A 25,714-nucleotide genomic window follows, 5' to 3' on the forward strand; every position below is an offset into this window, starting at 1 on the left:
TTTGCTTCTTTCAAATCACTGCCATGGACGAAGATAATAAAAATACGTTATTCATTATGCATCAGTCTCTGGTACATCAAGCAAACATGCTGGTACCTTAGTGCCAATTCATTAGATTTTTTCAATAAACATTAGCATAATTGTGAGGAGAGTCTCGTTCAATTAGTAATATTTTATTAATCTTGCTAATATATGTCTACTTTTCCACTTTGTATCGTACATGCGGGGCTGTCAGAATATCATGTGGAAACACATGATAACTTAGCATCAGTGTAATGGCAATGAGTGCCTTTTGTTTTCAGCTTTATGCTCATTCCGAAGTTCTTTACATTGAAAATTCTTTTTCATGCTGAACATATAACAATACAACTAGCAATACTTATAGTTTTGGTGTAAAGGTCAGAAGATGGTGTAATCTATCTCTGGATAGAAAAACCTCGTTCTTGAACTTTAGTAACAAAGAAAAAAGGAAGAGAAAATTAATAGAAGAAGCTTTTGATCTGTGGAAGACATGGTACTCTTTCAATTAAATTTGAAATACAAATTCCGCTTCACTGGAGATATCTCCACCAAGTACACATTAGAGAGACTTCTCTTTCAAAGCCAAAAAAAGAGCACATGGATGTACACAACAGAAAGCTTAGCAACATTTCACCAAAGATGAAACAGTAACCTCTACATTTAAGAAACTACTGCACGCAATTTTTACTTATCATATTCCAATTCCAATTCAGCTTTTACTTCCATCCACGGAGTGACTTAGAACTTCTTGAGCTTCGGCCAAAGCTGATTCTCTTGCATCAGCAGCATATAATATCTTTTTAACTGCCATAGCCATCTGCGGAATGCAATAATAATACGACAAAACCATTGATTAGATGACTCGTAACACACATTAATGATATAATGAAGAAACTTTGCTCTAACAGAAGGAGCAGTGTGTTCAGTATTATGCTTATACACAATTGCCAATCAACGTACAATCACTTAAGTGGAATCTCTAAAGTATCATACATGATGCCAATGTGATGTTCAAATAATGGGAAAAAATAGCAGAAAGGTCAAACAATTTCTCATAGCCAGCATAATTCAGAAGAAAGCAAAGTAAAATGAACCACTCCATATAAATACTCTCCTTATCATGTCATACATATGACAATTAGAAAACATTAATGAAGGAAATCCATGATACAAGCAACTGGTGTAGTTTTGTAAGCTACAGAGGGGCTGGGTTTAGGGGTCTGAAACTATCAGTGTTATGTAATAGAAGGGAGGCACAAAGTTCCTCTAGCCCAATAAGTTCACATTCAATCACTTATATGCTGATCCTTCTCAGAGATGTTTGTTAGTTATCAGTTAGACATGCACAAGAAAGTCAACACTGTAGAGAAGAGCTTTTTGTAGCTAGCCAACTACATCACAATCAATTCACTTTTGGTAGAGATGGGAAAGAAAAACTTACCGGGATATCTTCTAAGTCTGGAGTCTGACAGAGAATCTCAATATCTCGTAACTTTGCAAAATAAAAATCTCTTTCTTTCTCCAAATGGTCAACAGAGAGCTTGAGATCTGTAACCTGGATGGTTAAGATATGAGTGCCAATAAACAGTCGAAGTACTAGGCAACCAAAACAGGGGATACTTATCACAAAAGGAAAGAGAAACAATAAAACTCCATTAACAACTATACCACAATCCCTGTTAGTTGGGAGATCTGTTATGAGAACCCGGATATCCATTTCGGTCTTTTTCACTCCACTACTCAACAATTCATCTATTAGGATGAATCAAATCCTGGCATATCCTTATGCAGTCACATAACATCTATAACTGAACTTAAGGCTCCTGTCAAAATCCGAACCTAATGTCGAAGAGAAAGAGAAAAAAAATAGAACCAACAGCAGCAGATGTGATCCATTAGTGCTAAGATAACCATATCTTAAGCCTCGAATGTTCTACATTTTGGTGTGGTTTGGCGGTCCAAAAAAGTTCTGCAAGATCATGACAGAATAGGAGTATCTTTTGACCATACAGAAACAAGTGCTGTGATTGACTAAGCCAGCTTAAATTGAGCTTACTAGTGCTTCAAAATTAGAAGAGACATTTATTCATTCACTCAATCAATCTGCTAAAAGCTAAGCAATCAACTTCACACAAATATAAGACTGTTACCTCCTTTGACAAAGCCTGAATCTCCGTTGAAGAATTAACCCCACCCATTACTGGACTTGACCTTCCTTGTTTTATTCCTAGTCAAAAACATAGTTTAAGAAAAGTAATACTAACTGAGAATAGATAAGGAATATATCTGTCGCTCACCTGTAGTCTTAGTCAAGCCTTCCCCTAATCCAGGGTTATGACTGTTGTTAGTTAGAAGTGACTTTGCAGATCTCTGAGAACCCTTCACATTTCGTTCCCTTCCAACCTTACTTCTACGTTCCAGAGGATTATAGTTCCTGCACAATCACAACGGAGAGGCAACTAGTGAGTATCTGGCATCCAAATTTTAGAAGAGAAACAGAACACTCAAGTATGTTAGAAGAAGCACATACTCATTCATAATACCACCATTTACAGACTCACAGTAACGCTTCAGCCATTGCAGAAACTCCAAATTATCCAATGGACGGCCCTTAACAAGCCTGTTAACTTCAATATGCTGCAAGCAGAATAGAAACCATCAAAAAGAATCATCTAGTTCCTCTCAACAGCAGGTTATTTTGTTTCATCAAGGGTAAACATTGATGGATGAAAACTTTGTTATAAAGATAGTTGTGCAGGTAATACAGAAGGGAAAATCTCAAAGTAACTATTCCTCAAAATCAGCATTGAATTAGTATGTCTGAATATATTCTAAGAAGAATCAACTATTTGTTTTTCATAACAATGGTGTCCAGACCAACTTGCTTGCACCTCGACTATTCCACTGGGTACTTGCAATAATCCACTAACAAAAAAAGAATCTTGTTCTACTTCTACTGTTACTATTATTTATAATATACGATAAGCACCATCACAGATCCAAAATGCTAAATACAGAAAAGTAAAAACTAGGTGAGACAAGTATGTTGAAAGATTTCAGCCCCACTTCATATGACATGCCCTGAGAGGGTTGCATTCGGAAGAAAGACGGGAGCCAAACTTCCTCAGTAAAAAGATCTACATAAAACTTGAAATGTGTTTCGTAAGAAATAACCTTGTCAATTTTTAGCTTGCTAAACACATCTTGCAGCACTTTGTAGTTTTGGATCATGTCATATTCAGTCTTTGCATCAAAGTTAACCTGTAACCAAATATGATCGATAAAAGATGCCACAACAAATCAAACATGTTATGATAGGACCACCAGAACATCAGATGCAGTAATCACCTTGTGCATTGGAACAGCTCCTGGATAGGTCATGTCCATCATCTGACACTGCACAGCCCCAGATGCAACCTAACACAATAAATTTGTAATTCAAATATGTAATAAAACATTAGAAGAGAAATAAAATCATCAACATTTCAAAATGTAATACTACTATACTGTAAAACATGTAATACTTAGTTAAATAACTGAACATATAAGGTTGCTAAAATGTTCTTTTCCATTCATTACAAAAAAGATGCAACTTGAACCTTTAAAGCAAACTGTGATACGAGCTCAACCCTACTTCATAGATAAATCACATAGGCATTTGCTTATCTAGTAACATAAATTTGAAAGGAGAATGTGAACACCAAATTTAATCTGTTTTAAGATCCATATCTTCCTACTAGTAAATTTTGGTCTATCTTTTGTATGACTGGACCTCGTCGGTCATACATTGCTCAATGCCTGGCTTCTATTGAAATTTCCTTGTCCATCTTATTTTGATTGGACACTCCATGATTTCATATGAACATACCAAAAGCTAATCTCCGCACCAGAAACAATAAATAAGTAATTGTCTTACATGATAAAACAGCAGCAATATAATATGGTCCATTCACATTCTGTATTCAACTGTTTATTAATCATACTAGAAGTAATACAATTCTACCCATTCATCAGCATGCTATTTTTGTTCCTTTCCTCAAGAACTTGATCTTCACAACAATTAAAAGGAAAATTAAACCAATTAAGGTTGAACATAAATGTAATACTTGGGAGATCATTTTCATCACCAGGTGTCCAGGGTTATAACTTTTATACCAGTAACGTTAACAGCCATTTATCTTGAAGATATGCTACATTGAGAACTAAGATAGCTAGGTTACAAAAAATCTATAGAAATAACCACAAAGGCTTCAGAATTTAGTATCATTGTCATACACCAGCGTGAAGACTTATAGAAACAACTTCCTGATTTAAATATTGAATTATCAAATAAACCACAGCCAGTACACAGAGAATTCTACAGCCACGTCCAACTCGGGTACCAAAATCCTAATGAATGAACTCACAGGCACAGCTATACAAGATGTAGAGGATCCGAAGTCTGACAAATAATGGAGATAAATTTGGCAAATAAACAACAACAACAATAACAATGCCTCAACCAAACTAGCTGAATTCGCTGTATGAATATCAATGTCCAATAACATAATAACAAGGGGAAAAAACAGAACGAAAATTCAAGGGAACATGATAATTGAAGCATTTATTACATTACTCATAAACCGACAGAAAAAACTATATGAAAAATCAAACAACTCACAAACCGTAACAGATTAAGAAATTCCATACCTGAAAACCCTTGAAATTCACCCAAAAAAAGAACCTAGATATACAAAGCCAAAATCATTCAAGAAAATGGGGTAATGTACCTCTTCAATGCGGGTAAGATTAAGCTGTAACCTGGCATTGATCCATGTCAATAGCTCATTCCTTCCAACAAAATAGGCACTATCCATTATCCCTATATTCGCCATTTTTCTTCTTGTTTCAATTCTACGAAAGCAGATGGAATGAGAAAAAAAGGAAGAAACAAAAACTCACAATATGGAATGAGAAGAAGAGAGATACTGCTATTTATATATAGAGAGAGTATTAAACATTGAAGAAGAGAGAGAGAGTGCGTAAATAGGGATTTTGTATTTCAAATTACACAGTTTTTAATATAGCCGTTCCGTTTTATTTATTTGGATGTTGTTAGCCTAACCCATAACCCCATAGTGGTAAGTGCCTAATTAATTATTTTATTCCATTAAAGTCTTCACGAAATTAAGATGCAAGCAAGCGTTGAACTCAACTCTAAAATATCCATTAGATGTGATCACATTATTTAGAAATTTTTTGTAAAGCTAATCAAAAGTTTTCTCTCCATTATAATAATATTCATTTTCTAATAATCTTATTTTATCATTTATTCTAAAAAAATATAACAACTTCAACTTGTCTCATATTTTTTTTAGTAGGTTTATTCTTTAAATTATTGTTGAAAAGTTGTACAATCTGTTCTAACGTTATAGTCATAAAAACAATACAATATAGTATAATAAATTATAAAGTGATAAAGTGTATCCTTCTATTCTCATATTAGTTAATATCTACTTAAAGTAGTTGTCCCAAAATGACTTGTCAATTCACAAAACCAAGAGAGAATTTATTATTATTATTATTCCATTTTACTCTTATAGTTTTTGAATGCGTGAGAAATCGTAAAGTTCCAAAATATCTCTTTAAGGGTTAAATTAACAAATTATTTATAATTTCATAAGGAGTATATAAACGAGATAATGAACTAGTAGAGGAAATAATAAGTATCCAAAAAAAAGGTGTAAAAGAAAAGGAGGGTTCTTGCTTGTATAATTGTTTTGGGAAAAAGAATCGTTTTTTTTAAGTGTATTTTATAGGAAGAGCAGGCTGCAAGAAGTAAGCTTTTTGTCACTTTCGTATTTGGTTTTGAGCAGTTGCCAATTGTCCATTTTCTTTAAGTTTTGGCTGGGTCCCAATTGACAGTCACCATCATCTTCTATTATTGGAAACAACACTAGCTACTAGCTACTAACTTTTGCAATGTTAACATTTCATTTTCTAGTGAAAAAAAAAAATATATATATATATATATGATGCTCAAGGGCATTGTCTAGTTGACAAACCAAAATAAATTTAGTTAGGTGAGAATTAATATGAAATATATAACTTGTCTAGTGTTGTCTCTCCGTATATGATATAAATAAAAAGTAAAACAGAAGTTGTTGTTTGTACACTGAATACGAGAGCCCAAATCTAAAAGGTAATCCATTAGGTGAGAGAGTCAATACATAATAATATGTATATAAATCAATGTATAATACATGCATGTTCTCTAGGTAAATATTTTTGGTCGAGCGGTTAAATGTGTAACTTTTTCTTTTTCTTTTAATCAATAATAAATAAATGACACGTAATTGATATTTGCCTTGTTCGAAGATCAACCATCTCGTAGTTCATGAAGTTTGACACTATTTCCTATATCTAAGCCACCATCATGGCATCCTTTTGGTCTGAGATTGTATTTGCTCAATCAAAAAGATTAGCTCATGAATTGATTAATGTACTCTTAATGTTAGGTGTGAGCCAATTTGTGATGATGTAATTTAATTTCTACTGGTAATTTTGGCTAGTTAACAATCAAATTGTTGAGTTTGTATCTTTATTTAACCCATATATTAGTGTTATAATGTAATTTTCGTGATGTTTATCCTTTTAAGGTGTGTTCATCTGAACATATGTTGATCAAAATCCCAAATTGAAGTTCTTCCTATCTTTTACTGTTTAAAAGTACTCCTATTTCGCAAATGACCCTTTTAATTTATATACCAATTAGATCATCTTCTAAATATTACTTTTGAGCTAATTGAAAACCTAATGAGAAAAATATTAAATCACAATCTTAAAATTTGTAGTTACTACAAATGTTAGAGATGTTTTAATATTTTGTATCTGTAAAAATTGAACAAATTTGAGTAGATGTTACTTAATAAATCTAATATTACTGAAATGAATTTTTTTATGATTATTTTTAAAAGAGAAAATCACGCGATTAAGCAAATTTAAACTACTTAATTACTCATTATAGCTATAGTTTGCTATAATTACCATTCGCGACAAATATTATACATTAATTATGTGGATTAATTTCAAGCTTGTATAATTAACCACATTTATATATATGTATAATGGCCAGAATATACAAATACATATATGTATAATATACAATCATCTAATCAATATGCTTATACAATTCACCTCTCTCCCAATCTCTGCCCCTCTCTCTCGCGCCTCTCTCCTCCCTCTCCCAATCTCGCTCTACTCTCTCTCTCTCTCTCTCCCAACCTCGCTTGCTTTATATACAAATGCATATATATAATATACAACTACCTAACCAAATACATGCAATTCACCTCTATCCCACTCTCTGCCCTCTATCGCTCGCCTCTCTCCCAATGTCACTCGCTTATATCCTCCCTCTCCCAATCTCGCTAGTCTCTCTCCTCTCTCTCCCAATCTCGATTGTCATATATAAATACATATGTATAACATACAATTATTTAACCAATATACATATATAATTCACCTCCCCCACTCCCCCACTTCTCCTCTCTCCTCTCTCTCCCAGTATCGCTCGTCTCACTCCTCCCTATAACATGTATCTAAGAATTGTAATCATCAAACTATAGTTATGGAGAGTAATTATAGTATTTCTTAGTGGCTATATGTGAAAGTTCCCCAATTTAAAAAGGACAAAAGTTCAATAATGGCCTAAAATGAAACATTTGCGAAAATTAGCGAAAAGAGGGCTATCCTTGCACTTGGCCGGTCCAAGCCCATATTCAGTGTAACGGCCCAAATATGAAACAAAATTTGGAGCCCAATTATGACTGAACTTTATCGCGTTAAATCTTGCCAAAACCCTCTCTGCCGAGTCTTCTCCTCCCTTTCTCTTCTTTCAGCAGCGTTTTCTTCCCCGACAATATCAAATAGTCTCTCTATTTATCTGCGTGATTCTTCTCTCTTCATTATCGCAGGCTCGCTACTTCGTTCCATTTTTACTCAGATTCTGTTGTTATCTTTCTGCGGCCATTTTTTTCATGGCGAGGGAGAAGCTAAAATCCCTAGTTACATCATTCACTACCGGCGGTGAGTATCTCGCTGTATTGTCGCCTGATGGAACTGTTAGAGTAAGTTCTCTTACTTTGCATGTGAACGAGTCAGTTGAGTTTGTTCTACTTGCTGGAAATATTATACCAATAATGTTTACTTCCCCCTTGTTTCCATTTAGTTACGGCGTTTTTTAATTGTTTTTGATTATAGACTTGAAAATTAAGAAACTTGAGTGAAAAATGGAAGTTTTTTAGTAGTGGCTTTTTGCTTTACTATGTTGATATTTGTGTTTTTAGAATATCTTTAGGGTGGAGAGTGGTTTATTCTTATAGAGTAAGAAGCTGATTAGTTGAATATTTCGGAGCATATATGTACCAATAGTACTACATTATGGAGGGGTTCCCTCTAGACACATATTTACAAAATTCCAGTATATATGAACTTTGGTGCTTGTGTAACACTTCATACTTATTCACATCATTGTTGACATTATAGCAATTCTGTCATATTGTTTCTAGCAACATTTGCCTAGAATCAGTCCTCTTTTTTGTAACTTAAATGTCTTCACTATCTATTTATCACCAAAAATATTATAACATCTAGTTGTACCCGACCTCAATTGGCATACTATCTGATGAGATTTTGTTAACACAAGAAGATTATTTGCTTTCTTGGCTGGAAGCCAGGAAATAGTAGTGTGATTGGCTTTCTTAGGATTGGTTGACTAAGTCATGTAGAAAGCAATAAACAGATATTTTACATGACTTGAGCATACATACTTGAACATTTCATATTGTCAAAGACAAACTGTGGACAAAGGATGGAGAGATTTGATGGATCACTCAAACAAGATTTTGCTGGCCCACATTTAGCATGTACTCATTCTTTATCTGATTTGCAAAAAGTACTATATGCAGCAGAATGTAATTAGAAGCCAGGAAGGAGGAAAAATAATTAACAGTGAAGAGATGGTAGGATAAGCAACTTATCTTCTAGTGAAGGAAGATTAAACAACCATTTTCCAAATGTTAGTTGCAAGCCAGTGCTCCAAAATCTCTACGTAGGTTATTATGCGAGTACACTACAAGATAATCCGATTCTCCATAGACATTTAAGTGACTGAAGTGTTTTAGTCGTCATGGAACCTTATAAAAAAGTTGTTCTAGTCTTCATTTAAATAGTTATTATGGCAGAAAACCACTCAGGCAGGGCATCCTGTTAAAACATAGATAACAAGAATACTAAGTAGGAAAATCTCTAAAAATATAGTATGTTTGTAAAACATTCAATGTGCTTCGCCTGTTTTTATTTATGTGAACCTATTTGATTGGGATCAAAGTATAAGAACATGTCATAATATTTGTGTGATATAAAAAGTTGTCGTCGTGTTTTAAGAGCTGCTCGCCTTCTCTCCAAAGGCAAATGGCGAGGCGAGGCAGCATCACCTATTTCCGGTGAGGCGATTCAGAATGGCGAGCTATGGCGACATGGCGAAGCGATACGCGTCGCCTTTTTAATTTTTTTTAAAAGGCCTAGTTTATTAATTAAAAGCCAAAATTAGAGTTTTTTGGGGGTAATTTTGCAAACCTCCCGAATCGCTACTCTTCTCTTCCTCGCGACTTCGAGAGTGAGGAAGAGACCTTTGTTCTTCTTCTTTTTTGTTTCTTCTTCAGTTCTTCTCTTCTTCTTCCTCTTTTCTTCTTCTCTTCTTCTTCTTCTTCTTTTCTACTCTGTTTTTCATTTATCGTGAGTGGCTAAGAGCTCTGTTTTCAGTGATAGTGAGTTTTTTTTTTCTTTTTATGTTGGAGGCTTAGAGCTCTGAACTCTCACGTACTGAACATTGAACAGTGCTCACTGCATATATATATATATATATACACACACACACATGTATATGATGTATTTATATGTGTATATGATGTATGTATATACATTTTATTTTATTTTTAAATAAAAAAATTAATCCCTTCATATTTATTTCTTCCCTACTTAATTTAGTTTTATACTAATTAATATAGTATTTATTTGTCCATGAATAGTTAATGTAATGGACTTTTAGAGTTCTTGTCAATTGTCTTTTAAATTATTGAGTCATTCAAGTTCTAGACTTTTAGTATCTAGTATTAGTTTTTGAATTTAATAATTTTCTATTATATGTTATTGCTATTAAGATTTTGGATATTTATATTTGCAATTAAAATTTTAAATTTTTGGTATTAATTGGCGCCTCAATTCAAAAAGGCGAGCGCCTTGCCACGAGGCGAGGCAGGCCCTTATCTCCTTTCACGGTCCAAAACACTGGTTAGAGGTAATTGGAATGTTTTATTTAAATTGTTTCAAAACTCAGCGAAGAGGTCATTCTGAAACAGAGATAGAGAGAGTATCAGATATCGTGTCAGCAGGTATCAGATATCGTGTCAGCAGGTCAATATCAGCTTCTTATGCCACACCAACACTGTTTTCTCCCATCATATGTAAAGAAAAGAAATTAAGGAAGCTATCTCCATTTTTTAAAAAAAAATACAGTATCCTATCATTGGAGCCTCAAAACCTGACTTTTATTTTGAAAGCTAATGTGTATTGCAAGTTCTTCTTTAAGTGAAATGGTCTTAAAATGTAAATTAGCTTTGAAAAGTGAAGTAAAGAAGTTCAACCATTATCAAGATTAGATAAGGTGCACGTATGATTCCATTATTCAATTTCTGTACTTCTTGGTTTCCATTATGTCATACTCCTATTCAAGAGTTACGGAGTCAAGTTGGTGAGAAGAATTACTTGTTAGTTGCTTGTTGCTATGCCAGCAATTTGTTTTCCATAATTGTTACCACTCTGCGTTGCTATTACATTGTGTTTGTATTCTTTTGCTTTACTTATTACTTACTTGGTGACTAATTGTTGCATGATTCAGGTTTGGAACACAAGTAGTGGAAGCTTATTTGGTCAGTGGAAACCAGAGAATTCTGGAGACAGTTTCTCTTACATGGCATGCTGTATTATTGGAAAGAAGGTATGACAGAATATTGAAAAAAGCAGCTTTGATTGTTGCAATCATTTAGTGGTAAAAAATCAGCCAAAGTTTTTCTTCATCAAAAAAAAAATTAAAAATCAGTCAAAGTTTTTTGTACAAGATCTGACCGCTCCACCTCTATTGTTTCACTGTAACACTTTTGATAGTAGTGTCAACGTTAATAGGCTATTTTTAATCTCACGATTATCATTTTGTTTTGAAATTTTAGCGGCTATTTTAGTCTCACAACTATGTTGTATCTTTTTGTTTTGAATTTTTAGCACAGAAAAGAACAATGTCTATTAGTAGCTCTTGCCTCAGATGATGGAACTGTTTTAACAGTTGACATTTCTGCTAAATTGGTAAGGTGGAGAAAAGATGGAGCCCTTCCTAGGTATGTTTTTTTTTTGACAGAAGGTACTTTTGCTCTTATGTTGGATGGAGACGTACTTGCTAAGAACACATAGACAGTAATGAAAGCCCCTTAGTGATGGATGCCTTTGTTCTCACCAAAAACATCAAAAAGTGTAAATGAGAAATATCTTGCTTTTGAATGCAGCGGAGCTGCTGGTCTGTTTTTTGTGGGCAAAGGTCGCAGGGTTAATGCTGTTGCTGCGAATGGTTTAGTACTTGAGATGAACTCCGAAACTGGAGAAGTCAACAAAGAGTTCAAAGTGTCAAAGAAGTCCATTTCTTCAGTAGCTCATTCAACTGGTTTGTATCCAACTTATGTCTTAAATTGCATTTTTTACTTTAAGTACTTATCTGACTTCCTTGTTCTCACTGTGAAGACCAGAAAATTATAGCTGTGGCCAGTGATAAGTTGCGATTTCTAAGTCCAGAAAGCGGGAAAGAGTTGCTGAAGTTTTCTCCTGATTCAGTAAGCCGTCTTAAGTTTCTCTTCATTATGTAATGTTATTTGAAGTCTACAAAGATTCATTAATATAAAAAGCTTCTTTAACAGGCTACTGCACAACATATTTGGCTATCTAATGATGCTCAATTTGCTATTACTGTGGGGTTTGGCGAGAAACAACTTCAAGTGTGGAAACTTGATTTTGGGAATAGGGCTGCAGATTATGGGCATGTTGTTTCCATGAAACATCCTCCTGTAATGGTTGAATGCAGGAATAAGTGCAAGGGAGAAGATGGTATGGTTGTCCTTGCAACATCAGAGAAAGGTGTTTGTTATGTTTGGAACTTTGAGTCCGTTACTGATGAAGCTGCAAAGCCAATTAAGATCTCAGTAAAACCCAGCAAAGGGGAAACAGATGGAAAAGCTAGAAAGAATCTTTTGCCCGTAATCGCTGCAAGATTGCATGCTTTAGATAGAGATGCACATTTAAGAGCCTTGATTGCTTATGGTTCTGTTGAATCCCCAGAGTTTACATCAGTAGGCATTTCAAATCCAGGGGAGGATATCGTCATAGCAGCAGGGGACCAGACCGAAAAAGCGGTTGCTTCAGTTCAAGAAAACGGCCATGCCAAAAAAGGTGTTTTTTATAGCAGTTTATGTATTGCTGTTTCCTTGAACTTGACTGGCCAAGAAGCGCAGCTACATTTTTTTGAACTTGAATTCTGTCTTGATGTTTTAGATGGTCTAATAGCTACTGTGAGAGCTTTAAAGCATTTGTTAAGTTGCCTACTTTCTTGCAAATGAGGCCATCACTCTATTAGTTTTAACAAAGATTCTCAAAAATCTCATGTATCACTGATACATCATGTGAATGATAAAATTGACATTTTTAATTTATGATGTGAACAGTTTCAGGAAAAGAGTTGTCCTTATAATCCTTCTAATGCCTCCTCGCTCTGTTTCAGGTGGAGATATGGAAGTTGAAGGTGCTAACTTAATCCAGAGAAGCAAAGTGACAAACAAACGACCAGCATCTGATCTGGATGTTACTGGTGAAGCGACTATTACAGATAATGGTATAATATGTTGCATGGTTTTTTGCATTGCTCGAATTGAGTTTCAACATATGTATTTTTTGGTGGCTCTCCATCTTTTTAGTGATCTCCAGTTCTCCACCACAGACGGCGAATCTTTATGTATTGGAGAATGACTAAGAATAAAGTAAAATTCAGTGTATAGAGAATCTGTACCAGTCCATTTACTTGATGTCCCTTTACAGAAAACTTGATCGTCAATCCTACTCTTGCAATTAGATATAATTATTATCTTGGTTGTCTTGACATTTTAGAGCTTCCTAGATGAACGTTGTGTTATGGGCTATAATTTACAAGCAGACTGCTTCCAGTAGAATAGATCCCAGGAGTTGTTTGGTGCCTGATCAGTCTGTTGGTCAGTTGGTGTTCAGTAGAGAACCTGTTATCTTTTTTGGAAGGGGTGTGTCATCTTTATATGATGTTTCTGTGTATTGAGCATTACGACAAGGGGTCATTTGATATTAGATACTTGAAAAGCATTCACTACCTTATGGAGAATAACCTTTTTGTCTGATGATGTGTAGGTAATGGTGAACCTATTGACGGAGTTCAGATTGATGATTTTAGCGAGCCAACCATGGGCGAGAAACTCGCGATGCTCCATTTGGAAGACAACAGTGAAGATAAAAGCAACAAGAATCTAGAATTTGCTCTTCAAAAGAAGCCTCCAAGTGCTGATTCAGTTCATGTTCTGCTGAAGCAAGCACTTCACGCTGATGATCGAGCACTTTTGATAGATTGCTTATACAGACAGGATGAGAAGGTTATATTTCAACTGAATTATTTTCAGGGTTCTAGCATCTGCTTGATGTTTTATTTCCTAATCAGTGGAATGTATCTTGACACTCCAGGTCATTGCAAATTCAGTCTCTCTTTTAAATCCTTCAGATGTTCTCAAGCTTTTACAGTCACTCTTATCAATTATCCAGTCAAGGTAAAGGAGATCTGTGAATTTCGTAACCTGGATGTTCCTTTCATGGTATTTTGTCTAAAATTCACTTGACGGCCTTAAGAATATCAAGTTAGATTGCACCTAAGGGGTGAATACTAACTATAAGACTCATTATGTGGGTTAAACTGTCATTTAATTGTCCATTGCTGATGACCTTTCTGCCATCCACATTTGCAATGTGCAGTTGCCTTCTCGCAAGTTCCTTTTGTCATAGATTGGTCAGAGTTAATATTCATTATGCTACTATTTCATGACAGGGGTGCTGTATTGGCTTGTGCCCTTCCTTGGCTGCGAAGTTTGCTTCTCCAACACGCTAGTGGAATAATGTCCCAAGAATCCTCTTTGCTTGCACTCAACTCTTTATATCAGGTTAGGGTAGTACTCTTCGGTATGTTGATAGAGCACCCATAGCAACTGGTAGAATGTATTTAAAAGCTACTTTGTTGGTCTTCGTGCAGCTTATTGATGCCAGACTTTCAACTCTCCACCAAGCCCTTCAGTTATCGAGCTCCTTAGAATTGCTTCACGCAGGGGTAAGGCAATGCGGAATGTGAATCCCTCAATTACGTCCTCCCTCTCACCCTTTTCCGGACTGAATCTTGACAATATTTATGTTTTCTCAGACTATTGATGATGGTGATGATGAAGAAGATGGTGCCATACAGCCCATCATATATGAAGATAACGATGACAGTGAGGAGGAGGGTTCTGAAGTTACTATGGAAACAGAAAGCATCCCAGATGTTGAGGAACCCGAAGCTTTCAGCGACGTTAGTGATCGCGAAGGAAGTGATGGCATGAGCGAGTGAGTTCCAAACAAGAATTCACCCAGTTTTGTGGGAATGTAATACATATGGCAGACATGCACAATCTTGGAAATAGCCAACAGATCCAAATGGACGTCATGACTCAGATATCAATACATACCGACCCGAAACAATATACAATCGAGAGTGAGCTTTGTGACTTGATGACTTTGATCAAAATATCATCTGATTCTTTGAGTCTCAAGAGGGTATAATTATTTATCTGCTATGTATTGTTATAAGAGTGCATCAAAGATAAAGTTAAGAGTTGCAGATTTTTTGTTTCTTCCTGTAATTTTATAACGGAATTTGGTATCAAGGCCCAACGATTTGAGTTGAGTTAAAGTTCGATTAAAGCTTGCAATATCCGAAAGAGAGAAAAGTACCGCGTATTGAACTGCTAAACTATCCAACTTGAGATGGGGTTTTGTTGCAATCTATCTTCTGTGTCAAGCTTGTACTAGATTTATTACATTCTCAGTTCAACAGGAGCCCAAGTTCGGTTAATTGGAGCCCAAGTGAGGTAATGCTAAGTATTAGTTGGGAATTGTGAGATCTACGCCTCTTACAAAAGGAACTCTTCACAAAGTTGAATTGAACAAAAAACGTAAAATAATTGATACTTCAACAGCCTAGTCACGAATGAGGTTTTAGTTATGAATGAGATCTTAGTTACGTAAGGGCTGAAATTTTCAATAGAATTTCATTTGCTTACCCTTCCAATAAAATCCTGTATCAACAGTGTTGCTATCCTAAGCATTGTTAAAAAATCGAAGCCCCACGGCTCAATGTTGAAGGTTCACAGCTCATACTACGTACAAAGAAGTGCGAATGTTTTATTATATCCCCTCTAAAGGGGGGAACTTCAAAGGAACAAACAAGCAGCTGCTAAGCACACAAGATACATGAACACTTGAATCCATCAAGAAAGAAAAATAAGAGATCCAAGTTGAAAAAACCACTAGTTTAGTGATTTAAAGTTTTGTCTTTTGTGACATCAGGATCTTCATCAGTATCAGCCATGCCAAAAGTGTGCTTCACAGCATCAGCAGCTCCTTGAGCGATGCTCCTCACTTGTTGTCCAGTCTGCTGGAGGATTCCCCCAGCTTTCTCTTCACCAGCTTGAGCCGTTTCTTTAGCCGACTCCATCATTTCTGAAGCCTTCTCTTTTGTAGCCTGAGCTGCTCCACTAGCCTTCTCCTTCGTAGCCTGAGCTGCTCCACTTGTCTTATCTTTTGTTGCCTGAGCCGCTCCAGCCGCCTTATCCTTAGTAGCTTGAGCTGCTCCGCTCGTCTTATCATGGGTTGCCTGAGCTGCTCCACTTGTCTTATCATGCGCCGTTCCTTTGGCGGAATGCGCTGTGTCGGAAGCCTTATCCTTTGCCGCCTGAGCCTTGTCTTTCATGCTTTCCAGTGTTTGACCAACCTTCACCTATACATACTCGAATAATATCATATTAAATAAAAACGAAAATATATCTTCATAAATTAAGACGAAAAGAATTAAGTACGTACCTGGGTTTGACCCTTGGTTTCACCAGCTTTGTAGCTCTGCTCGTGAGACATTGTTGCAATGTTAAAAAGTGGCAAATTAAAACTAATCAAAAAGCAGAATAGCAATGGTATATATGGGAAAATTGTTATAAGCAGAATGTGCAAGTGATGAAAAGCAAAGGGGTTGTACATGGTTTATAAAGAGTTGGTAGTGTGACATATTGTCGACACGTATCCTGTTGCCTGACGCGTGTAGAGGACACGTGCCGTGCTGTTGTTAGCTTCCGTTCTGAAGTCAAACTTATCTTTGCAACATTTCGCAAGGATCAATAAACTTCCTTCTGCAACCATATACTAGAGATTATTATTATTATTATTATTATTATTATTATTTCTTTGCGAGTTTGAGATTCAGCGCCGACACTAAATTTAAATTTTTAATTGTATACGGAGAGTTACCAAGAAAACGTAAATTAGAGAATTAGAGAAAGGACAAGTTACAAAGTAAGCTATGAGAAAATTAATTATTGGATAATTACGAGGATTAGACATTGGCAAGTGAATAATTTTTATTATCAAATTAATAATTTTACCTAAAATAAAAGGATGTGAAATTTCCTTAGAGAAGTTGTTGTCCGATCAAAATCATCCGCCAGCACTGTGCCATGTGTTAGAATACGCATGAATTGAGATCACAAATTGTGCTTATATAAGTCTACTAATCCAACAATTTTCATAATCGAATCCATATTTTGCATTTTGATCTACAATAAAATTTAAACAGAAAAACAAAACGAAGCAACAAAAACCAATTAACATGGCACACCAAGGAAGCGACAACTTTCATAGCAGTATCCAAGTCCCCGGCCAAGCTCAGGTTTCATTACACTCTTTTTTTTTTTTTTAAATATGGTATACTATTTTCTAATATCAAAATTCAATCATAAAAATATAATTTATCTGATTTGTTTTATTTGAACGAATTAAATAATTTATTGATTTAATTAGTTTATTCTGTATTAACTTTTTTAATTTAAAATAATATAAAAATTGAGTTCAATTATAATTGGTCGAAATTCTCATTTTTTATTAAAAAAATTGCAGATGAGAAGGGAAGACTTATTGAACCAACCATCTGACATTCATAACCAAAGCCAATCAACCAACTTGCTTCAAGAGGTAACCACCATTTCAATTAAATTAAAAAAATCGAATACATTGTGAATGTTATTATTGTTTTAGACGGGTACACAAGTGAAGAACATGGCTCAAGGAGCAGCAGGAAGTGCAGTGAACATGGCTCGAGGAGCTGCAACTGGTGCAGCAAACATGGCACATAACGCAGCTGATGCGGTCAAAAATACTCTCGGAATGAATCATCCACACAACACTAGTAACATTTCTAGTGACAACTATCTTAACCAACCAGGCACTATCAACTTCGATGATGACTTCCCAACCAGTACCACAACCCTCCCAGCCAACACCAATTATCCAATCAACCCACACAATCCGAATACCGGCATTTAAAATTCATAGCCATTAATTTATTCGCTTCATAATTTTTTTATAATTTCATATTTTGTAATTTGTTTGTTTTTTTTTTGTTGGGGAATTTGTAGAGGAGGTGTCATCTCCCTCGTTTCCCTGCTAATATAAAATAAGGTTCGATAGATGAACCGAGTTTATTGATATATTTTTGTACTCATTATATACCTTGATGTTAAAATTATTAAAAGGTTGTTTTGCTCGGACTCATTAAACTTAATTGTATCCTTCACATAAAATATTATGAAGGATTATTTAATTATCAATTACGAATAGTTTAAAGGTAAAAATTTTGATAAGAATGGATATTTTTGATATTTTAATTTGAAGACATTTTGACTAAAAACGTGATAAAGATAAAAAGTTAATGATATCTATTTTGAATAGTTTCGAAGATATATTTAAAAAAAAGTTTCAAATTACTTTACTTTAATGAAAACTTCTCCTTTACTTTTTTAAAGCGCTATTTTAAAATTTAAAAAAAATTTATGGATAAAATAATCAGAATGACAAGCATCGACTCAAAATTTTTGATGAGCAGAGAAATTCTTTTCATTGAAGTATATGTAACTCAGTGATGGAGGGACTTTGACTGAATACAATTTTTATTACTACTCAATCATATTTAGTTAGGGAAAATCATTTTAGAAAATAATAGAAACAAAAATAGATCACTCAATTTTGTCTTTGATTTTAGTTTTGAAGAACTCTTATTAATTATAAAATTAAAATATTAACAAAAATTAGAACAAGTAAGAAAGTTAGGTCAAAAATAGATCACTCAATTTTGTATTTGATTTTAGTTTTGATGAATTTATATTTCTAGATAGTTTGTTTAAAGAACTCTTATTAATTATAACATTATAAATTTCAACAAAAATTAGGACAAGTAAAAAAGTTAGGTCTTACTTCAATCTTCACCAATCTCAATGACAATGTAGTAAAAAAAAATTATTCTTTAATAACAAGATGAAATTCTATTAAACAACTGGGAAAGTGGTCAAATTTATTCGTTTACACTATGATTTTTTTTTAAATTTATCCTCTATTATATAATACGTCTAAAAATAATCTCTTTGTTAACACCTCCTTCCTCTATTATCAATGAAATACTGACTCATAATTGAATTACATGTACAGTAATTATGATATTAAATAATGTGACATCTAAAAGGTTGATCTCTTAATCAAAACAATTAACATACTATAAAATTTCAATTTACATTTAGTAGTTGAAAAAAATAATAAGTACGATAACAAATATTCTAAATTTCTAATCAATACCGTGAATACCAATCCCCATACCCCTTTTCTTGTATATATATATATATATTTTGAGTCATTTGATTTTCGAAGTAGAATTAAAGATTTGAAAAGTTAAATAACTAAACGTGCATGTGAGGTTCATGTTCTTTCAACTGATTCATAAATTATCTCTTTAATAATCTATAAATTACTTTAACTCGATTTAATATTTATAATGAAATTAAATATGTTAGATATTACTTTACAATGTATTAGAAATAAATATAATAAAATATAATAGAACATTAATTTTTAAGTGATATATTCATGGTATATATGATCTGAATTTCGTTCATTTAATTTCTTGTTTTCTCTTGTTATATAAAAAAGAGTTTGAATTCCATCAACGTGTTTGTTTCAGCAAAGGAATTCTGAAATTCTCTTACTACATAAGAGAGAGTTCGAAATTAAAGTAAGCTTCTCTCCATCGACGTTCCTGCTTAAGCAAGAGTATTTTGAATTTTTAAAAAAATATTTTTTTTTGTTTTGCTTTAATTTCGTTATTGTACATTTTTTTCAAAATTATGGGACTCCAATTTTAGCTATGCCCTTTGTTTTTTAATTGATATCCTTTAGTTATAATTTTATTACTTTAAACATCAGCAGTATTTATGAAAAATTTGTAACTATTTTGAGTAAAACTAATAGTTGATGAAGAAAAATAGTTTAATTATCATCTTAATGAGACTCTTCATGTTAGATTTGCAAGAAAAGAAATAAAAATAAAATCTATATTTATCTATCTATACTACCTTAAAAATATGAATTCTTTAATTTGAATATTAAATTACTATAATAGTACCTCCTAACTTGTGCATACCCAAAATCTGAGAACGCAAATATGAAATAAAGCAAGTCAAAGACATATTTATGTATTATGTCTTTTTAATTTAGCAATATCCATACTATTTTTTAAAATAATGTGGTACATGGTTGAATTTTAACGTGCATTATAATTTATTTTAGAGCAACAATTGAAATTATTTAATCACATACCTACTTAACACTAAACGAAATTTCATTTAATAATATTTGATTAGCACCACTTAAAATAAATTTGTAAACAAATACTTGATCCGAACATCACACTACTTTTTCATTAACAAGTATTATGATAATCTATGCTGTTGCAATAAATATATATATATATATATATATATATATATATATATATATATAAAAGAGAGAGTGCAAGGTCGTAGCAAACACCTCCTCATCGACTTATCTGTTTCAGCAAAAATATTTCAAAATTCTCTTATTATATAAGAGAGAGTTTGAAATTGAAGTAGGCCTTTCTCGTTAGACTTTTTACTTAACCAAGAGAATTTGGATTTTTTATTTATTTATTTAATTAGTGTAATTTTTTTTTTCAACATTATGAGACTCATTTTAGCTATGCCTTTTTTTAAAAAAATTCATATCCTTTAGTTATAATTTTGAATATCGGTAGTATTTATGTAAATTTTGTAACTATCTTGAGAAAAAACTAATGAAGAAAAATAATTTAATTATGAACATATTAATAAGACTCTTCACATTAGATTTGCGAGAAAAAAATAAAAATAATTTATATCTATCTATTTATTTATACTACCTTAAAAACATGAGTTCCCTAACTTGTATATTAAATTACTATAATACCTCCTAACTTGTGCATATTCAAGTTTAAGGACATAAATGTGAAATAAAGTTAAAATTAAAAGGTACATTTATGTATTTGTATTGCCTTTTTTTATTTAGGAATATTCATATTAATTTTTAAAATAATGTGATACATGATTTGTTTTCACGTGCAATGTACGTGGGTCAAAACTAGTACCAAATAAATATATATTATGATTTATTTTAAAGCAAAAAATTAAAATTATTTAATGATGTAATTACTTAACACTTAATGAAATTTCATTTAATAATATTTAATTAGTAATGCTAAAAAAATAAATTTGTGAACAAATATTTGACCTTGGACACCACACAACTTTGTCTTTTTTTTTTGGGGGGGTAATACACACAACTTTTTCATTAACAAGTATATTATGATAATCTATGCTCTTGCACTATATATACAAGGGCAGAACTAGTGTAACTTAGCAGAAAAGTATAGAGCAACAACTCTTATTTCTTGGCAAAATCAGGTATGTGATGGGAAATTAATTTCTTTTATTATTATTTTCCAATTGAAGCTGAGATTTAGTTATGATAACTTATAAAGTAGTTGAAGCAATTCTTGTTTTGCTCTTTATATCATTTTTCTTATTTTAATTATGATGACATGCGGATTCTATTTTATCATAAGCGTTATTCTAGAAAATATCAAAAGATCTCAATTCAAGATTAATTTAGTTTTATTCTTTATATCATTTTTTTCTTTTATAGTTACTGTTATTTTAATCACGATTGTATGCAGATTCTATTTTATCATAAGCGTGAGGCTAAAACACATCGAAAGATCTCAATTCAAGGTTAATTTATGAGAAAGTGTTGGATCTTTAGGATCTACTCCGACCTTTACAAATTTAATTAATCGGTAAATGCATTTATCGACTTGAAATATTTGTTCTTGAATGGACTTCACTCTACTTGTTTCGATCAAAGTGGACAACAATTGATATCTATTATTTATTTATCCGAAGATCTAAAATGTTCTTAAAAATTAAAAAATCAAATCGAACCAAATAAAAACAATCAACATTTTTTTGGTTTGTTTTCAATTTTTTTATAAAAGAAGTACTCTGATTTTGTTTTGTTTTTTAAATTAAAAAATTGATAAATTGAATTGGAATTGATTTAATTTTAAGGGGGAAAAAACCTTAAAATGTTTAACCAAATCGACTATATATACCTATTTAAAAATAATAATTGCACATAGACTGCACTTGTAATTTTTTGCCTTTATTTTCTTGTTTGATTTGATTTGTAAGTTTTATTTTTAAAATGTGATGCATTAGTCAAATTGAACCAGGAACATCTTCCTTAACTTTAGCTTGTTAGATTTTTTTGGGTAAAATACCTTGTTAAACATTAGTCAAAAATCGGTTTATTTTATTTCAAAAGAATTCCAATCAATTATATGAGTGTTGATTAATTGTTTTAAATAATGATCAACCAATTCGGCGTCGTTTTAATCATCTAAAGAAAGAGAAAATTCTCACTTGTTCAGTCATTTAGTTTCTGAATTCTGAGTTTCTGCTAAAGGACTCTTCAGTACACTCGTTTGATTTCTAAAACTGAATCGCCTCATTTTGAAAAATTGAAACTTTTAGTCTTTGAGATTCCATTCTAACTGATAATATGAACATTCTGAAGAAAAATATTGATAAAATTTAGCTGTAGAGTTGTTAACACATGATGATCATCTGAGTTTTTTTCAAAAAATACAGAACTTTTTTTTTGGTGATTTTTACAAAACCCTTGAAACCCCAAAAAGTAGGAAGATGAGTAGTCTTGTTAATAATATTGAAATTTCTAGTAAATGTGATGAGTATAGTGATAAAAAATGTGGGTCTAATTTTAATGTTGAATGTGTATTGAAGAAACCCATAGCGAAAGATTCAGGAATGGCCCAGGAAGGTAACAGGCCAATATGCACACGATTCCAAAGGTGGGGTAACTGCAGTTATGGTGAAAGGTGCCGTTACGTTCATACTGCTGGTGGGTCTACCTATGGGCCTTTGCAGGGGGGTGGGTATGACCAAAGTTATGTTGAGGAAGGAAAGAGTGCATACCGGGAGAGTGCTGCGATAACCATTGTGTCTGGTGGAAATGAAGTGAAAAATAAGAGTTATTCTGATAATGTGGAACCCAAGAGTTCTGTGGATTTTCGTACAAGGATGAAGACCAGGCTTTGCAACAGCTGGGAAAGGGACGGGAGCTGTTTTTTTGGTGCAAGATGTCAATTTGCTCATGGGAGAGCAGGTATTTTCGCCTTCTTCAGTATTGAATCGTTACGTTACTCCCCTGTTATATTAGTTCATGTTGATTACTCGATAATACTTTGTTCTCTTTCCTAAGCTGATTGTGAAATATTCTTAATTTTGTGAAGGTTTTTAATTATGTCTACTTGTATTAGATACAGTGTTGTTTTTTTGTTTTAACATTTTTTGGCACTGTCAAACATGCATAAAGCATATTTATCTGAGTCTTGATAATTGGAGGAACAGAATGAAATGATTTTCATCATGATAGAAATGTACGACATGGGGTTGTCTTTTCATTGAGTTAGCAAGACAGTCCAGATTGAAGTTAATGTCCATTGTTTGATTGCACGCCGTGGTGGCTTGTTGCACCCCTAGTTGAAAACAAGAAGCTTAGTGAACATGGTTTATGTGCAAGTTCCTGTTCTCAACTTCTTTTTCTCTGATTTCAACCACTCTTTTTTCTGTTGTTCTTTTTTTTAGGTTGGTTTTTAATCATTTTATCGACAAACATGCTACTACCCAAGTATCTACCTGTTTATATGTTAGTAGATGTACTTTCCATTGTTTGTCAACTATAGGATGGGCAGTTTTGCGAATCCATGTCCAAACACGTCATGGACACTTCTGTCTATATTACACGTAACCACTTTACCTGCTATCTATTGATCTGATCATACAAAGTCTTTCATACTTTCTGCTCACAGCTGGTAATTCTCTGACCATTTTCCCCGTCCTGTTTGTGTTGGGCATGTTCTTGTGCCAGGCATCAATGCTATTACCAAAGTACCTGCATGTCTATTTGGATTTCAAGTATAAAGATGGAAAATAATAAAAATCTATTTCATACATGTTATGGACAGTCCTTCCATATATGGTTTTGCCCTGCTATCGATTGATCTGAAAAGATCATCACAGTGTTTGTCTATCGTTTTTGGCCTCAGCTGTTGACATTCTGCTGCTACTTGATTTCTTATAGAGGGAAAGATTCAATTATTGCAATTAATGGCTAGTGAACCCTCTCTTTTTCATGATCTTAGTTATTAACTCATAGTTGAAGTTTTTTCTTGGATGTTTCTATAAGAAAATGATGACTTTTCCTGTCTTAATTACGGGGTTGCTGACATTGTAAAGTGCTATGGATGATTTGAAGGTGGGAGTCTTAAATTTTAGTCTTCAGTGTAGAAAATCAGAATGGTGTTTGTGATACTAGTTATTATGTTAGTTGATTATACAAGGCCCTGTATTTAGACCTTGGTAAAAAAACCTATATCTCAGATTTCTCGAAGATGCAATTGTAGAGCTATGCAACATTTGATTTTTTCTTCTATATATATTTATGTTCTTTTTTCTTGGTTTTCTTGATTATATTCTTTGTTTTCCTTGTACCATTTCTAATCTGTGATGTTCTCAATATTGACAGAACTGCAGGGTTATGGTTCCTCCAATCCACTGGTATCGTCGAGCAATGCTGGCATTTCTGCTCCTGCCAAGAAGGTTGCACCCAATGAAGTAGGGTCCAGTGCTCCAGCTGAGCGTAGGTTCAAATGGAATGATGTACGCAAGATCAGCCAGGTCTATGGTGACTGGATTGAGTAGCTGCCTTCCCCATAATCATCAGGCACTGTGGAGAACTAAAGTGCCTGAACTTTATCTCATTTGCTCGAACTTTTGGAGTGGTTTATTGGGTGACTTTTTACATATTCAGAGAGACATTTTGGTATCTCTGTAGTTTAAGTTTAAAATGCTGCTTGCGAAGTTATATCATTTTGGATTTAGTTTTGACAAAAACTGCCTTGTCATGATTTTGTGAAGTGTTTACATAGTTTTACAATAAGATAGGTTTATATCTGAAGATGCAAGTAAAAACTATAGTTTCAGCATTGAAACACATTTTATGGAAGAAGACTTTGTTTAATGTTGGGCGTCTTGTTATTTAGACATGTCCATGGAGCTCTGTTGTTATCCCTACCGTGTTTTCCAAAATTTTCAAAATCCTACTGCTTTCGGATTCCGAAAGCTGAACAGTTAGTTGTAATACTCCAAGGGTGTGTTCGGAACGAAGAAGATGTTTTCTGGGAAATGAAGTTGATCTTTTTACTTATTTTCTTGGATTTGGAAGGTGAGTAAATTTTTTCCATTAACTTAAATGCATTTCTATATAATGTAGACTAATAAATAGGAGGCGGGGTTTTTGGGGGGGTGGGGATAGAAGTCTTGGGTAGTGGGGATGGTGGCTAACGGATGGGGTAAAGATGAGGTGTGTTGGAGGATAGGAAGACATAGTCAATATGTAATGTTACAATCGATTAGGGTTGTGGTGAAGTCAGAGGTGATTGTAATAAATTAAATTCTTTTTTTGGTTAATACTATATCATTGAATTTTATGATTTTTTCACTATTATATTTGCTTTATAGATTTAATTTTTTCTGATGCTCACTTAAGTCGAGGTTTATCAAAAGACATTTACTTTCTCAAACACATAAATTATCTACGTATTATCTTCCCAATTACCCCTCCTAGAATTACACCACTATATTAGCATGGGCTAGATAATTTCTTAACTTCAATTTGATTTGGTTAGTTTTCAATTCCAAAAGACCGTTAAACTTTGATCTGATTTTTAAACTAATAAAATTTTATTTCATTTTGACTTGAAGAAAGAGAATATAAAATTTAAACAACC

General features: G+C 33.3%; 5 protein-coding genes across 9 annotated transcripts; 3 read left to right on the forward strand and 2 right to left on the reverse strand.

Annotated features, from left to right (window-relative positions):
* Positions 1 to 493: 493 nt before the first annotated feature.
* On the reverse strand, positions 494 to 5,075 carry LOC101264612 (microtubule-associated protein RP/EB family member 1B). The gene is made up of 8 exons (XM_004235952.5): positions 4,791 to 5,075; positions 3,370 to 3,438; positions 3,196 to 3,282; positions 2,552 to 2,658; positions 2,319 to 2,455; positions 2,172 to 2,248; positions 1,463 to 1,576; positions 494 to 838 (listed from the first exon to the last, which is right to left on the reverse strand). Exons 1-8 carry the CDS (start codon positions 4,893 to 4,895, stop codon positions 731 to 733), a joined length of 804 nt encoding a protein of 267 aa, XP_004236000.1. The 5' UTR covers positions 4,896 to 5,075; the 3' UTR covers positions 494 to 730.
* A 2,735-nt stretch (positions 5,076 to 7,810) lies between these two features.
* Positions 7,811 to 15,106, forward strand: LOC101255780 (uncharacterized). Of its 4 annotated transcripts, none has more exons than XM_026030134.2 (12): positions 7,811 to 8,088; positions 10,961 to 11,059; positions 11,346 to 11,453; positions 11,619 to 11,773; positions 11,851 to 11,939; positions 12,024 to 12,552; positions 12,881 to 12,991; positions 13,534 to 13,772; positions 13,861 to 13,943; positions 14,219 to 14,330; positions 14,420 to 14,494; positions 14,585 to 15,106. In XM_026030134.2, the coding sequence occupies exons 1-12, from the start codon at positions 7,826 to 7,828 to the stop codon at positions 14,768 to 14,770; spliced, it is 2,049 nt and encodes a 682-aa protein (XP_025885919.1). In that variant the 5' UTR covers positions 7,811 to 7,825; the 3' UTR covers positions 14,771 to 15,106. The 4 variants fall into 4 exon arrangements, with proteins under 4 accessions (XP_025885919.1, XP_004235970.1, XP_025885920.1 ...); XM_004235922.5 differs by having other exon boundaries at positions 7,838 to 8,129; positions 11,341 to 11,453; XM_026030135.2 differs by having other exon boundaries at positions 7,869 to 8,129.
* A 473-nt stretch (positions 15,107 to 15,579) lies between these two features.
* LOC100750252 (late embryogenesis abundant protein) lies at positions 15,580 to 16,418 on the reverse strand. The gene is made up of 2 exons (NM_001251869.2): positions 16,282 to 16,418; positions 15,580 to 16,198 (listed from the first exon to the last, which is right to left on the reverse strand). Exons 1-2 carry the CDS (start codon positions 16,330 to 16,332, stop codon positions 15,734 to 15,736), a joined length of 516 nt encoding a protein of 171 aa, NP_001238798.1. The 5' UTR covers positions 16,333 to 16,418; the 3' UTR covers positions 15,580 to 15,733.
* Positions 16,419 to 16,837: 419 nt separating this feature from the next.
* On the forward strand, positions 16,838 to 18,014 carry LOC101251668 (uncharacterized). Its single transcript, XM_004235994.5, has 3 exons — positions 16,838 to 17,137; positions 17,365 to 17,439; positions 17,503 to 18,014. The coding sequence occupies exons 1-3, from the start codon at positions 17,078 to 17,080 to the stop codon at positions 17,788 to 17,790; spliced, it is 423 nt and encodes a 140-aa protein (XP_004236042.1). The 5' UTR covers positions 16,838 to 17,077; the 3' UTR covers positions 17,791 to 18,014.
* Positions 18,015 to 21,136: 3,122 nt separating this feature from the next.
* On the forward strand, positions 21,137 to 24,818 carry LOC101257553 (zinc finger CCCH domain-containing protein 12-like). 2 transcript variants are annotated; one of them, XM_026030136.2, is made up of 3 exons: positions 21,137 to 21,248; positions 22,647 to 23,028; positions 24,451 to 24,818. In XM_026030136.2, exons 2-3 carry the CDS (start codon positions 22,671 to 22,673, stop codon positions 24,624 to 24,626), a joined length of 534 nt encoding a protein of 177 aa, XP_025885921.1. In that variant the 5' UTR covers positions 21,137 to 21,248; positions 22,647 to 22,670; the 3' UTR covers positions 24,627 to 24,818. The 2 variants fall into 2 exon arrangements, with proteins under 2 accessions (XP_025885921.1, XP_019068280.1); XM_019212735.3 differs by lacking the exon at positions 21,137 to 21,248 and having other exon boundaries at positions 22,403 to 23,028; positions 24,451 to 24,756.
* Positions 24,819 to 25,714: the final 896 nt, after the last annotated feature.

Source organism: Solanum lycopersicum, chromosome 3, assembly GCF_036512215.1.
Source record: "Solanum lycopersicum chromosome 3, SLM_r2.1".
NCBI lineage: Eukaryota > Viridiplantae > Streptophyta > Magnoliopsida > Solanales > Solanaceae > Solanum > Solanum lycopersicum.